General features: G+C 41.0%; 1 protein-coding gene across 1 annotated transcript; it reads right to left on the bottom strand.

Moving 5' to 3' along the window:
- Positions 1 to 12,649: 12,649 nt before the first annotated feature.
- Positions 12,650 to 14,164, bottom strand: LOC139479354 (uncharacterized). Its single transcript, XM_071262211.1, has one exon. The coding sequence runs from the start codon at positions 14,162 to 14,164 to the stop codon at positions 12,650 to 12,652; it is 1,515 nt and encodes a 504-aa protein (XP_071118312.1).
- Between the last annotated feature and the right edge of the window lie 2,102 nt (positions 14,165 to 16,266).

Raw genomic sequence — 16,266 nt, 5'->3', positions numbered from 1 at the left:
TAGATATATACGGTAGCAGTTGTGCTTAGATCCGTTAGTCGCTACCAGCCGTCATTCAGCTGCAATATTGCTCAGTGCAGGGTTAAACATTACACACACACACACTAACACACTAACAACACTATACCAGCAAAACCGCTCTTGTCTAGAAGTCTTGTAGGGGGCACGGGTGGCCCAGTCGTCTAGGGCGCCGCGATACGCTGTGCAGAGTTCTTCCCTTGGGCACGCCAGAAACCTATGATTGTGGGTTCGAATCCCGGTTCGCCCCGATTATGTTTCTAGGTTTGTCAGCACCATACCCGTGCTCGTGGGTTTCACCGAAGTGGTAAACGTCTGAGACCTGCATCACTTCGGGCTTTCCTCCCACATTAAGCTGACACACCGTGATATAACTGGAATACTATTAAAAGCGGCGTTAAACCCAACTCAATCACTCACTCACTAAAAGTCTTATAATTTTGTCCACTGAGTCAGGTAAAGAACAAGTTCTAGTCCAGAAGTACAGGGACAACATGTCAACAAGACAGAAAACTTCCTCGAAAGACTACAAGTGCACACTCAGACGTGTTGCCAGTTTACGTCGACCTGTACACTCGCCAGTGTGTCAAATCAATTTCAACAACCTATTTTATTGTTCTGTTATCACCATTGGAATGTAAGGTATCTGAATTCATTAAAGAGAAGGAAACAGATCTGTCGAGGCAGTTACCAAATTACCTTTTCAAATTCAAATTATTTCAGACTATGCGACTGTATTTTCACATCTTGTTGCCAGAGGACGCCATCATAGGCCTTTATCTTCCTGTAGATACGTAATGTCTAAATCGTCTATTTATCCTTATGAATAATACGAATAGTACTCATGACTTAAATCGACGTGTTTAGATAGGTGTAGAATCATGTCCAATATATGTCTCCCAGTCGACAAAGCAAATGTGCGTTCCCTGCTTTACATTTCACCAGACCGGCCACAACAGGCTTCTAATGTAGTCGGACTTGGCGCACCATGCTTACTGAAATTACACCGTGCAAAGAGTTCCATCCGTTGAAGCAGCCTTTTGGCCGTAATGGGACTTTAATGAGCCGTTTGTGCCCTAACTATATAGTCCTCATCATGCCAAGGGTGCTTAGGTTTTGCTGGTGCTGTCTGGCCTCTTCGATTCACTGGCCACGGTAATCAATAGCGGTGTCTCGAGTTGATCAAACTCATCTTCACAATCGGGATTTTTATGTTGTTTAATGTTATATAGTGCGTATCTGTATTGTAACGTTTAATTTTTTTATATCCAGTTAATTTCTGTCTGTGCTTTTGCAGAACGCCAAATACGTTCTGATATATAGCATGTTGTTTTTGTTTCTTCAGCTGAACAATAGGCAGAGCTAAATCTCAGATGTCATCAACATTGCTATAAGATGATTTATGATACATGAAGTGTATTTTTCGTTTATGTCCAGTACGAGATCATCAATTTTGAGACATATGCAAACTAAACGAACCATAGTCCCTTGATGCGAAATGATGAAAAATACTATTTATGTTCAAAACGAAATGTGTTGTTTTTGTAAGGTGGCAACATATTTTTTATGCAAGGATTGACAATCGAGTGCATTTTGATAGTATTGTGATAGTTAAAATACTATACATTGCCATAACTGCTGACATATTGATAGTGCAATAGTTCCGTACGTCAATCCACAACCCTAAACGGGCAATTCTCGACTTGATGACAAAGCCTTAGACATCAGCCAAATATCAGATTCAGCAGATTGTGGTGTACTTTGGATAAACACGAATACCGATTAAGTGTTTTGGAGCCCAGCTACAGGCCCTGGGTCATGTGTAGCACAATTATATCCCGATAATGTACTCAAATCAATACGGTTTGTACAACAGAGGGGCTTGAACGGCACGCACTTCGGAATTTACACAGAAGCCTTGGTCTGTAGGCCTTGAATGGAAAGTGTCGCTTGCACGAAATGTTCACTTTTCACACGGATATGTTATTCGTGGAACTTGATAATTTGGCTGTCGTCTTGGACAACAGACTGTACTATAATGGGATAACAGGGAGTAGCTGCTACAATAGGTATCGGCTTTGATAAAGTACTAAGTCTGCCACCCGTCCTATTAATAATATTACTTATTTATTTTTATGATGTCTATCGCTACTATTGGTAGTGTGCGGCAGTTGGCATTAGTTACTGAAATCGTACCTTGTCTGAAATCGTTTGACACCGGAGATTGGACACTTGGGATGCATCGATAGTTCGATTAAGTATAACACGACTATTACTTACACATGAACGAAGGTCGGTCCGTTTGTGACGCCGATGACTGAATCTTAATTCCCCACATGGATACATTATGTGACGCATCTGGTCTTCCCCAACGAGATAGTGCTGTATCATTGACAAAACGTCAAAAAACTACACTTAAATGCATACGTTATTTAAGGCTGGTCATCAACCGACAAAGATTCGAAATTGCACATACGTGGAGCAGTATGCATTGTTGTAAACACAGTACATACATATATTTATACATATTTGAGTACAAAATTTCACAAGAAAAGAGTGACAGTGTTATGATTAACCTAAAGAAGAAATAAAGCATTGTGAACTGTGGGTATTACAAGATTAAAATAACAAACGACTGACCAAATTTATTTATCAATAAATTTGATAATGTACATAAATGAAATTCTTGTACGTTTATTATCTTTTAACGTCCGATTCTGTAATAAGGAACGTAAACACGACCGAGAACAATAGACAAAATCACTGTGGTCCGTCCGCTCTCTTCAGATTTTTCCACTTCATCAGATATGTATTCCTCCGAGTACCGCAAATAGTTCGACGATAAAGCTTTAAATTGCCCCCTTTCCAGACGACGCATAATACGGGTTAAGAACCCCTACTGCTAAGTTGCGGTCCTGTCACACTTTAATAAAAGACCCCTTTTTTCCAACGCGTGGCTTTTAAACTACCCATTGAACCGTCCAGTAATGACCATAGCCATCTTTTATAGCCCCTAATCCCCTATTTTCCAAACTTCTCACCTTAAGTTTTAATGTCTGTTTTATCATTAGATATAATTTGAAACTACATACGTACAGCAACCTCTAGTCCATTAATGTGGTTTAAATACAAGCCCCTACATCCTAGTTTTCACTTCACTTGAGGCCGTATAAGCGCCCTTTTAATCCCCTGGGGGATACAGGCAATGACTTGGGTGCCTTTTGTGACGTGTGGATGTAAACTCCGTGAGAGGACTGACTTTCATAGGTGGTCCAGGTGATGGCAAGAAATAGTTTGGTTTTTATTACTTATCTTACACACTTGACATGAGAGAAGGCATGTATAATGGGTCTATTACTGGGGACGGTACACACATATATCTGCCATATTGTACATGCTTTTTATACAGCATGTAGGCCGAATGTGTGACATACCGGAGACGCAAGTGAAAGAATATACGTGAAGATCTGATCACACCCGTTGTACCCGTGTATTGTGATGCGGAAACCACCATGGCACGGCCCCTGATTAATATCTCATGCTTGATGGATGAGTTGTATGCTTGTGAGTGAGTGAGTGAGTGACTTGGGTTTAATGCCGCTTTTAACAGTGTTTTAGTTATTTCACGACTTGTCAGCTTAATGTGGGAGGAAGTCATGCAGGTCTCGGATGTTTACCACTTCGGGGAAACCCAAGATCTCGGGGTCTATTTGTTTATATGACAGCACTGTAAACAGGCTTGTGAGTACTGTGGCTATAGAATATGAACGTTCGATACTCATAACTGGATCGACATCGACATGAGTACTGTATTATTTCGATATAAACAAGTTTACGACTGAGTGAGTGTCTTTTTCTCAGTCAGTAATCGGAACACTGGCCATCGGCGTCACACTAAGCTTCCCCAGCGTCTATTTAGTGAACGAGTGAATGCTGTTTTGTGAAACAGTCCACACTATTCTGATATCCTGTTAGTGCTGCGGTAAACGATCCCGACAGAGGCAGGATCACACATTATCTGCAGCCGATTTCAAACTGGATCCATATCTGCTTAGAATTCCATGGGGTTAAATACGTTTACAACCGAAATTCTAAAAATGTAAGTATTTGTGCTCTTAATGTTCATAATAAACATTATTATATGTCCAAAATAAACGTGTGTCCATAATCTACATCATATGTCGATAATATACATCCCCATAGTTCCATAATATACATTATCATATGTCATGATACAGATCATATGCCCATAACAAACACTCATAAAACACGTCATCATGTGTACATTACAAACATCATCATATGCCAACAATAAACATCATTATGTGTCCATAATAAACATGTGTCCATAATATACATCCTCATAGTTCCATAATACACATTATTATATGTCATAATAAATCATCATGTGTCCATAATAAACATCATCATGTGTCCATAATGAACATCATCATGTGTCCATAATGAACATCATGTGTCCATAATAAACATCATCATATGTCCATAATAAACATCATCATATGTCCATAATGAACATCATCATTATTATTTACACAGAAGTTTATCATATCTCCACTTCTGTATAAACACGTTAAGCATGTTCAAGGGCTTAACACTATCTTTCTCATGTGTGTGTAAAAGCTTCTTTGATCAATACCAGTGTATCCTAAGATGGGTTCACTCAGTGTGCTGTATGACTAATGTTCAAGACGTCGCCTTCCGAATATCACTAGTAGTGGAAAGACATTGGTATAAAGGTGCTTATTGCAGCGTGCCTGTGTAAGGGATTTCGACAAGGCCATATTCTAGCCCCGATCCAGTCATGCACCTAAACCATCTAAGCTTACTAAACTATGAAATATCATCCGAAATCAACTCTCAAAGGCAAAATACGATTGATCTTAATCCAATTATCCCTACCAAAGAAGGCAAATGCCATAATGATACCGTATTATTATTATTTTCACAAAAAATAGCAGTGAAGCTTAAAAATAGAGATTTGCAGAGAACACCGCATCGTTTCCACCCTCACATTCTTGGCGTGGAAACAAATATATTTATGTGTGCAATGAATTAAACCTAGCTTACATTTTCAGTTAGTGGCGCTTATTTGATAGACTACAAAATTGTGCCGCAACTGGATATCAAGCACAACAAGAATTTATCATGAGGTGTATTCCTTTTAAGCTGAGTCGGAGCGTTTCCGAGTGCATCAGTCCAAAAATTGTCAATAATTTGGGGTGAAAAAGTGACACCTTACACTATTATCCCATAAAGAAATATCGAGCAAGTCAAGCATAAACGCGGGCGGAGGAGAAACTCCCACTTTTAAATGGTGACCAGTTACCATGAGACCGCACCCCTTATGAGGCCTAAGAGTGCAAACATTAGCTATATTAAGGGTCAACTTTCTTTACTTGTCCTCCTGCTGCCTGAAGGCACGCTCTTCCTTGCAATTATTTTGGGCTATATCCCGAACGTGAATATTCGTATATTTCAAAATAATGTGAATAGAAATTGGGAATTTGGATATGTTTATAAAATACAGTCCGTTCTTGGAGCCATTTCTGGATGGTGTCAAAAGGACTAATAGTTTTACACTTGTCCGGCTTTGTGTTAAGGGAGGAACGCCCAAATGGCGCGAGCTAGATCCCTAGCGGTTTAAGGGCTTTTACAATATGACGTAGGTGATTTGTGTAAGTGACAAAAATGTTTGTTTAACTCAGAGGCGTTTCAGTCATACATACTATACATCAAAAGCGAGAATACTTTAGATTGATAATATGATTGATCACGGATGCTAACGAGTTTGCAAACACGTGACTTTGGGATATATATGTAACATAAGAAGGCATCTGACACTGGGTATACACCAACACAGTTCAACACAGGCGGCAACACGAGTGAGTGAGTATGGTTTTACGCCGCTTTGAGCAATGTTCCAGCAATATCGCTGCGGGGGACGACAGAAAGGGCAGAATGAGTGAGGGAGTATGGTTTTACGCCGCTTTTAGCAATATTCCAGCAATATCACGGCGGGGAACACCAGAAATGGGCTTCACACATTGTACCCATGTCGGGAATCGAACCCTGGTCTTCGGCGTGATGAGCCAACGCTTTAACCACTAGGCTACCCCACAGCCCCTGAAAGGGCAGAAACTAGAGTTCCACACACCATGGAGGAATGCATATTTTTCACAAGCAGTACGTGTACGCAATATAGTTTGAATGTATGGTATGGTATGTTGACTAAATGCCGCTTTGAAGAGTAGATCACTTATTAGGTGATGCTGGTATTGGACGTTCGCTACTTTGGCGAAGCCAGCCGGCACAAACATAGGAACATCATCAGGGCAAACAGGGATTTCCATCCATGATCACATGTTCCTGGCGCAACTAATGGATGCAACTCTGCACTGGGAATTGTGGCGCCTAAAAGGACAGATCCACCCGTGTCTCCGCATGACATTGGAGAACTGTGCCCAGAGCAAGAGTATATAGAGTGAGTGAGTGAGTGAGTGAGTATGGTTTGCCCCTCTTTTACCAATATTCCAGCAATATCACGGCGGAGAACACCAGAAATTGGCTATACACGTTGATAACATATGGCTGATGGAACCCTGGACTTCTGCGTGACGAGCGAACGGTTTAATCACAAGGCTACCCCACATCGTCCAGAGTATTTAGAATCTAACTGTATCACAATACGTGCACGCGGATGTACACCCTACAGTCTCTATATCTATTTTGTCGGTCTGTTGTTGAACGCCACACTCACCAATAGTCCCCTAATATAATTGACGGCGATCTGCAAATAATTGAGTCTGGGCCAGACAATCCAGTGATTGACATCATTAGCATCGACCTACGCAGTTGGGATACGATGACATGCATTAACCAAGCCAACGAGCCTGACAACTCGATCCCGTTCGTCGTCTCTTACGACAAGCATGGGTTTTTAAAGACCAATTCTAAACCGGATCCTTACGGGCGGCCGCTATATGTAAGGCTAGGGATAGAACAGATGGGGCACTGGTGAAATGTTACCACGTACCGAGAGATTGTTTACATTTGTCCTCCATTAGCTTAACAAGACAGATACCAAGATACCCCAGCATGTCATAGAGGCTGCATAAACCTAGCATGCTTGCTTTTGATCATATGACGTGATAATCCACATGGGCGTTAGGGTAATCCTAAGCACGCTTCAGGGGCCTATTGCGAAGGAATAACGAGTTCTTAAGCCTTCTCTAGTCGCCGAAAAGACAATAAAACGGAATACAGACACCTAACAGGGATAGACACACTCGTCACAGTGTCTCAATGGTCCGTCATGCACGTAGACACACATCTGTGTATTTGCCCTCGTGGTTGAAGGTGAGGGTGTGAGGTTTTACTCATCCTCCGTTATCCAGGGTATTATATTGCCAATCTATTACGATTAATACCTTTGACTCATGCCCGACCATATATAGTTACTGTTGTAAGCTCAATTATCAGTAACGTGGCATAATAATCTCGCCACTGAGTTGTTTGGACATCTATTTTCAGCATCGTATCATTCAAATCAGACTGATACTAAAAATGAAGATATGGCAGACTATGGTCAACAATATATAGAATAATAGATATTATACACTGGGTAATCGAAGATGGGTATTTCGCTGCTTTCTGTCAATGTCAATACAATGACAGCACGGTACCCGTGTGAAGAAGTGAACGGAATCTTCGGCGTTATGTGTGAATTGCAAAACTTTAACCACAAGTTTACCTCTGCAGTCCCAGAATTATATTCCTGTCGAATGAGTGAGTGAATTTTGTTTTACGTTTGGGCAAAAAACCCAATGAGAAACGATCCCCACACTCGAGGAAGCTTTCAGTCAGTATGCGATTTTGCATACAGGGGCGTCTAAGGCGCCTCAATATCGCTGTGCAGAGTTGCGTCCCTTGGGCATGCCAGGAACCTATGGTCGTGAGTTTGAATCCCAGTTCGCCCTGATTATTTTGCCAGGTTTGTCAACACCATACCCCTGCTCGTTTGGTTCCCCAAAGTGGTAATAATTTATTGTCTGAGACCTGCATCACTTCGGGCTTTCCTCCCACATTAAGCTGACACGCCGTGATATACCGGGAAAATGTAAAACCAAACTCACTCGCTCACTCTTGCAGGGGAACTGTTTCCACTTGCACAAAGCGATCTAAGCGCTACGACGATCGTCCAATACTTTAACACATGTACGGTAGTCGTAGCGCTGAGATGGCTTTAAGTGGGCCCTGGTCTTCCTTGGCTGTAATTCTTATCATAACATGCATACCAGTTGTTCAAATGCGAATTGAATTCCTTTAGATACCAAACGTTGTAATGGGTATAAGAAAGCAGGATGAAAGTTATACATTGTTTTTTTTCTCCTGGGTTTTAAGTAGAAGATATGACACGTTCACTCTTAAGATCCATCGCATGTCGTCCCAAAACACTCAGCATGTGATTTTGGAAAGAGGAAAGGCTGGATTAAAATGAATGTTTCTCTCTCCATGACCGTGCACGAACACTTAATCTATGTTGGCGTCACTGCATTCTCACTTAACCCCGCTTGTACTGGTAATAGAAGAGGTTTCTTTGTTCCTTAAGCACCAATGAAAGGTGGGCGCCAAATATGCCATCACATACCTTAAAAACAAGATGCCCACATTACGCAAGAATACGTAAAATAATAAAATGAGGAGGCGTTGGGTTTAACGACATTAACAGTGTGTGTGCGTGCGTGCGTGCGTGCGTGCGTGCGTGCGGGTACAGGTCCGGACTAGTGTCGCTTTTAAACAAGTTTCTACAAGTTTCATAGTAAACATGTTTATGACATTTACCAAAGATGCCGCATCAGTAACAACAATTTTGTCTCATGCAATTCCCTATTGGAATTGAGCAATATATTCCCGACGTGTATTTCTTGTGAACATTTATCTTGCCTTTGCCTGTGTTTGTGAGGGTGCCACGATGGGACAAGATACCCTCACATTTTCAAGAACACTTGTGCCATCACTATTTGATAGTTATTCATAAACACACGCCATGATATAGTCGGAATCTTACAATGGAGAAATATTAGCAGAAATATCTTATGATTATGAAAATGGCATATTGTAGTGCTGGCCCACTGAGGCACCATGCCGCAGTTTTACATGGACACACCACTCAGAGACATTGTTTTATCTGAGCGCCAGTGTGTGGCCATTCATCTTAAACGGGATGAACATTGGATTCGAACTCATGTCAATAGGGTGAAACTAAGGCAGAAGCCTATCTCAACGAAACAAGTATTGTAACACGCTGTAGCATAATTGCATGCGTGCACCAGTCTGTTGGTATAACACGCTGTTGGCATAACACGCTGTTGGCATAACACGCTGTTGGCATAACACGCTGTTGGCATAACACGCTGTTGGCATAACACGCTGTTGGCATAACACGCTGTTGGCATAACACGCTGTTGGCATAACACGCTGTTGGCATAACACGCTGTTGGCATAACACGCTGTTGGCATAACACGCTGTTGGTATATGCCGCTCAAGTATAACTCACATCCTTTACTGTCGTTCATCGGGCTGTTCTTGCAAGCTCATTGGTTTAGCAAGTAAGCTTATCTGGTATCTCGGGACAGTGAGTTAAAAATTAACGCCGCATCGGCATTATTTCAGCCATATAGCTATATTCCGTCACGGAATATATCTCTAGTATCAGTTTGTCGAACGATCAAAGTTACATTGTATTTGAGTACCCGGTCGCCGTAATACATGTATGTGACGATCTGACATGACTTGTACAACAGTCTTGCCAACAACATTTCTTGTTCACATATAGAAATGAAGGACCACGGATGGATTCATTTGATTCATTTTAAATAACTGATGAAAATTAGGTTTATGCCTTCTTGTCATTCACACGTTTAATTCCAAAGAACGTATCTAACAATAATAAATGACAACCTGTATTATCAGAATCATTGTGTTCACTGACATTGGGTTAACGTATTAAACTCAATGGCTTCTTATCGATAATTCCACGTCCATGATCATCGTGTGAAATCTACATGAATGTCTGTCAATCATATCTAACCATCACGTCACTAAGTAATGTAACACACCTGCCAATCAAATGTATATATCACAGCTGATAGCATGTTTGGATCTTATCGAATACAAAAGCTGTCTTGACATGGTCGGCAACCATTAATGAGAAGACATGTTTAGCTTCAATAACCCGTGACCTGCCTTCAAAACATTAATACCTTATACAGATAAACATCATTACATTTTTGTAGTGACGTGTCTAACCTTTGCTGTTTTTCAAATCCTACCCGTTTCTTTGAATATATCGACATATTGGACAACATGAGTGTTATCACATTATCTTTTTGTCGCCATATTTTCCGGTTGTCAGTTCTTGTTAAGGTGTAATGGATTGCGTCTGGTACGAACATTATTGCTGAACTGGAAACTACGTATATATATTTAATATACCTGGTTCAAACTGCGCAATAAACGCACGTGTTGTACATGTAGTACTTGCTTCTAGAGGCTGTTTTTTCGCGTTGTCAGAAATATTAATGAATTTGGCGGAGGCCTAGTAACCCTCATATTTAAGGTGACGGTGCTCGATTACCTTTGAGGGACGGCGAGGAAGCCTACTTGTTAAAACGTTGACTCGTCAAGCCGAAAACCCGGGCTCTATTCCCACACGGGTTCAATGTGTGAATCCCATTTGCCGGTGTCCACCACGTGATATTGCTGGAATATTGCTAAAAGCGGCGTATATTCATACTCACTCACTGAATACAATTGCCAAGTGACAATTGGAAGAATATGCCAACCCACTGTTCCCCGTTATCTATTCCCTGTGGCCATTGTGACCAACCGATCTTCATCAGGGTATAGGACAAATAGTTTCGTCAAATTGCGTTCAAATTCCGACTTGATGGCTGTGTTATGATTTTAATTCTAATTTGAATATTTGGGTACATAAACTGTAGCGCAAGAGAAAGTACACACTTGAAAATTTGATTCGAGCAAAACGTTACTTGGCTGAAAACAATCGCAGAAACACCACATATTGCTTGTTTCATTATTAGCCACGATAAAACATTAGTGTATACTCCTTTTTTTCCCGACGGGTTACTTTTGGACACGATACGAGCTGATATTTAATGATATCTTATTGTACTTATTCACATATTGTAAAAGATATAAGCTTGCGAGTAGCAGTGATCTGAATCTTAATATGACACGTCAATGACAGAGAATAACTGGTCTCGATTATCTTACGAAACATATTCCATTGGGCGTAAAAGGCAACATAGCGATGAATATGATATTAATAGATCACTGAAAATCGCGAGAAGGGTAAGCATGTCCTGCTCTACCGGTAGCGTCTATCCCGTAAATCACAAGTATATCAGATTGGATCAAAGCTCCTTATCCTGCGTTTCCTTCCGAGTGTGGAAACCACATCCTACAACCTAAAAACATTGACGTCACACCAATAAATTATACTGTTATATTTTATTGTTTGGGTATCAAATTTCAAACATATTCTAAAAAGCCATTTCTATCTGTGGCGGACATTGTAGGTACAGAGTGATGCACAGCAGTTAGTGAGAGAATGGACGAGTGTGGTTTTACGCCGCTTTTAGCAATATTCCAGCAATATCACGGCGGGGGACACCAGAAAATGGCTTCACACATTGTACCCATATCGGGAATCGAACCCGGGTCTTCGGACTGACGAGCGAACGCTTTGACCACCAGCCTATCCGACCGCCGTAATGCACAACAATTTGAGGGGTTTTTATACTGCTAGGTCAGCTGGAGGAAGATTCGAACCCAAGACTCCTTGACAGAATCCTTGGTTTATCAAACAACAACCAGGCTATGGTAACCGTTTACCGTCAACGTCAATTTAGGCTTACTTCAAGCATGAAGCTAATATGCCTAAAATACTGTTGAAAGCGGCGTAAAACGGGTATGTTGTATAGTTTACGGGTATGCCGTAGAGAGTGTACGGGCATGTTGTATAGTGTGTGCGGATACCTTGTATAGTGTGTACGGTATATAACTTCTTTCAGTGGCATTTAGAAGTTGGAGTGATGAAGTAAGACGAGTTCTATGGATGAACAACTTCTTTATTACAATTAGTGCGACGTTTCGGTGTAGATCAATGCTCTATCTATAGACAGTATATGTCATACCAGGACCATGACATGTAAATATTCAGTATTGTATTGCCAATTTCTCTGCATAATGTTCGTGTAAATATGCTGTGTTAACATGATTCCAAATGTATATCACTCTCCGAAATTAATGGAGGAAATAAAGATCATTCATTCATTTATACACTTATTGACATCTAAGGTGTTACAGTGACTAGTTGATGGACACAGAGAGGTGATTAAGCTAATTGGAAGCCAGTGGATGACTAATGAACACAGAGTAAACAAGCAGACAGATGGAGATGATGGAAGCCACTGTATTAATTGGATGGACAAAGGGATTTAGCAATTAGGTGATGGTAAGCAGGCGGGATGTAATAGCCTTGGTCTCTGTTCATTGCTGGCTGGATCCTTTTGATGTAGATGGCTTCTAGGAGTTTCCTGGTTTTGTAGTCTGATTAGTTGTTGGCCAGGATTTTGATGTTGTTCCACTGGATGTTGTGATCGGGGTGGGTTTGGGTGTGGTCGGAGATGGCTGATTTTTTTGTACTGAGGTCTTGTGTTCTTTTATTCTAATGGGTAGGGGCCTGGATGTTTCTCCTACATAGGAGTCGCCACAGTCACATTGTATGTGATATACGGCTCCAGATGGGTCTTCTTTCATTGATGTAGGGGGCTTGCCATTGGCGCTGAGGATGTTCTGGATTGTCCTGCCTCTCTGGAATACTGTATCAATGTTGGCGTGGTGTTTTAGCAGTCTGCGGATCTGGTGGCTGGCTGTTCCTATGTAGGGAAGACTGATGACAAACGGGGCTGTCTGTTGTCGTGGAGGCCGCTCTCTAGGGCTGAGGATGCTGTTGATTGTTTGTTCAACTAGGCTGGTAGGGTAATTGTTGAAGTTAGTGAATACATGGCGGAGGTGGTTGAGTTCAGTTTTTAGCTGTTGTGGCGTGGAACAGATGTTGACAGCACGTCGGGCTAAGGTGGCGATGATTCCTCTCTTGATTTGTGGTGGGTGGTGGTTAGAGGAATTGTGCAGATACTGATCCGTATGGGTGGGTTTACGGTAGACACTGGTTTGTAGTTTGTTATCGGGATCTTTCTGTACTCTTACATCTAGGAATGGTAGTTGTCTCTCAGCTTCTTCCATAGTGAACTGCATCCTGGGGTGTTGGGCATTCAGGTGGTTGAGGAGGGTCTTGGGGTCATGGTCAGGTTGGAGAATGACAAAAGTGTCGTCGACTTTCCTAAACCAGCAGAGGGGGGTGATAGGTGATGTATGGAGGGCGGTTTCTTCTAGGTCCGTCATGTAGATTTCTGTGATGATGGGGGACAGCGGGGATCCCATGGGAAGTCCATGTGTCTGTTGGTATATCTTGTCTTGCCAGGTGAAGTAGGTGGAGGTAATACAAGAGGTTATAAGTTTGATGATGCTGTCTATAGATAGATGGGTGTCAAGGTCCAGGTATACTGCTTCAATTCTTCTTCTGAGGATGGATAGGGCTTCGTCTCTGGGTACATTTGTGAAGAGATCTACCACATCATGGCTGACGAGTGTGCCTGGCTCGGTGATGGTGCTTATCTTTCTGCAGAATTCTGTGGAGTCAGTGATGAATGATTTAGCAGTTTTCCGCAAGGGGGCAAGAAGGGGGGCTAGGTACTGGGCAGTGTTGTAATGGACAGTGTTTCTTGAGCAGACTAGGAGGCGGGCTTTGACTGGCTGTTTGTGGACCTTGATGGCGGCTCTGGCGTAGGGTGGCTTGGGGTGAGGGACAGTCATCTTCTTGTGGAGGGTTGGGCCAATTTCATTTTTTTCTCGGAGCTCTTTCAGCAGGGTTTTATGCTCTCTGTGGAGTCGGGTGGTGGGTTTTTTCTTCAGCTCTTGGTATGTTGTCTGGTCATCTAGGATCTTGCTGGTGATGGCATTGAAGTCACTGGTGTCCATGATGACAGTTGCTCTGCCTTTATCTGCTGGGGCTATGGTGATGGATGGGTCAGCTTTCAAAGTTTTTAGAGTTTTCCTTTCCGCAATGTTTAAGTTATCTTTTTGTGGTTTATTGTTTTCTAAAATGTTTGCGATCTGATGTCTCAAATAGTCCACTTTTCCCCCAGGGGCTAGCTATAATGATATAATACTCTGTGTACGGTATGTTGTATAGTGTCTACGGGTATGTTGTATAGTGTGTACGGGTATGTTGTATAGTGTGTTCGGTATGTTGTAGTGTGTGTACGGTATGTTGTATAGTGTGTACGGGTATGTTGTATAGTGTGTACGGGTATGTTGTATAGTGTTTACGGTATGTTGTATAGTGTGTACGGTATGTTGTATAGTGTGTACGGTGTGTTGTAGTGTGTGTACGGGTATGTTGTAGTGTGTGTACGGGTATGTTGTAGTGTGTGTATGGTATGTTGTATAGTGTGTACGGGTATGTTGTATAGTGTGTACGGGTATGTTGTATAGTGTGTACGGTGTGTTGTAGTGTGTGTACGGGTATGTTGTAGTGTGTGTACGGGTATGTTGTAGTGTGTGTATGGTATGTTGTATAGTATGTACGGTATGTTGTATAGTGTGTACGGGTATGTTGTATAGTGTGTACGGTATGTTGTATAGTGTGTACGGTATGTTGTATAGTGTGTACGGTATTTTGTATAGTATGTACGGGTATGTTGTATAGATATGTACGGGTACATTTTATAGTGTGTACGGTATGTTGTATGGTTTGTATGGGTAACTATGTTGTATAGTGTGTAGGGTCTGTCGTATAGTGTGTACTTGTATGGTGTATGATGTGCACCCGGTATGTTGTATAGTGTGTATGGGTATGTTTTATATTATGTACGGTATGTTGCATGGTGTGTAGGGTATTTTGTATAGCATGTACTGGTATAGTGTATAGTATGTCCAGGTATGTTGTCTAGTATGTACTGGTATATTGCATAGTGTGTATTGGTATGTTGTATAGTATGTACTGGTATATTCTTTAGTTTGTACGAGTATATTGTATACTGTATAGTGGTATATTGTATGGTATGCACAGGTATGTTGTATAGTGTTACGAGTATAGTGTATAGTGTGTAGAGGTATGTTGTATGGTATGTACTGGCATATGCTATAGTTTGAACGAGTATATTATATAGTGTGTACAGGTAAAGCGAACGACAGATGTTTTGTTTGACCTATGTGTAGATTGAGTTTTCTCTTGAAAATGCTTTTTTTTAAATGAAATGTCTGAAGACATGTTGTACTTAAAGAGCTATAAAGCACATTTTCAAAAATAAATTATAAAGAAGAAGCAAACAATGTTTCTAATCATTATAAACATTGTGTCGAAAACAAACACGATGTTATATATCAAATGTCATATTTCTGTTCGTTAAGCAGATACTGTTCGCGTGACTTTGCCAAGCGTGGGCCAATGATTACATTTTCTTTTCCTGCGCTACGATCTAAATAAATTTCTACTTCTGCAAAGTTCTGAAAATGGATGGAAAAGGACATGATATACACCATGTTGCTTAGAAATTTGGTATGCTCTGAGAAATTAATTGTGAAATCAGCACAACAGCACACTTAGAGATTATATAGATTGGCATGTCCAAAAAACACGCACACATAAAGGTTCTTGTTTCTTTGTCCAACTGACATTTCAGATAATAATTAAATGCGACCTACAGTGAATGATACCTTGGGTTATGGTGACATAATGTCATGTCAAAGTCTAGTCAAAATTAGTTTATTTATATGTAGGCCTTTGGCCCATATACAAGAAAATGCAGTGACAACAATACGATGTGAAGCACATTACATATATTTTACGACTTCATGTCTTTGTTTATACGCATAATCTACATAATATTGCAGACGTTTTAATAACTCATCCTGAGTTGTACACAATAATTTTTTGAATTTATATATAGTTGGAAACTTCCAAAACAATTCTGGCAAATAAACTTTACGCAGCTCAGTATAATGTTTACAGATCAATACGAAATGATATTCATCTTCCACAAACATATTGCAAACAGGACACATACGTAAACATGATT

Source organism: Haliotis cracherodii, unplaced genomic scaffold, assembly GCF_022045235.1.
Source record: "Haliotis cracherodii isolate W230 unplaced genomic scaffold, xgHalCrac1.p SCAF_4, whole genome shotgun sequence".
Taxonomy (NCBI): domain Eukaryota; kingdom Metazoa; phylum Mollusca; class Gastropoda; order Lepetellida; family Haliotidae; genus Haliotis; species Haliotis cracherodii.
Note: the sequence above shows the minus strand (reverse complement) of the source record. Positions and strands in the feature narration are given on the sequence as shown.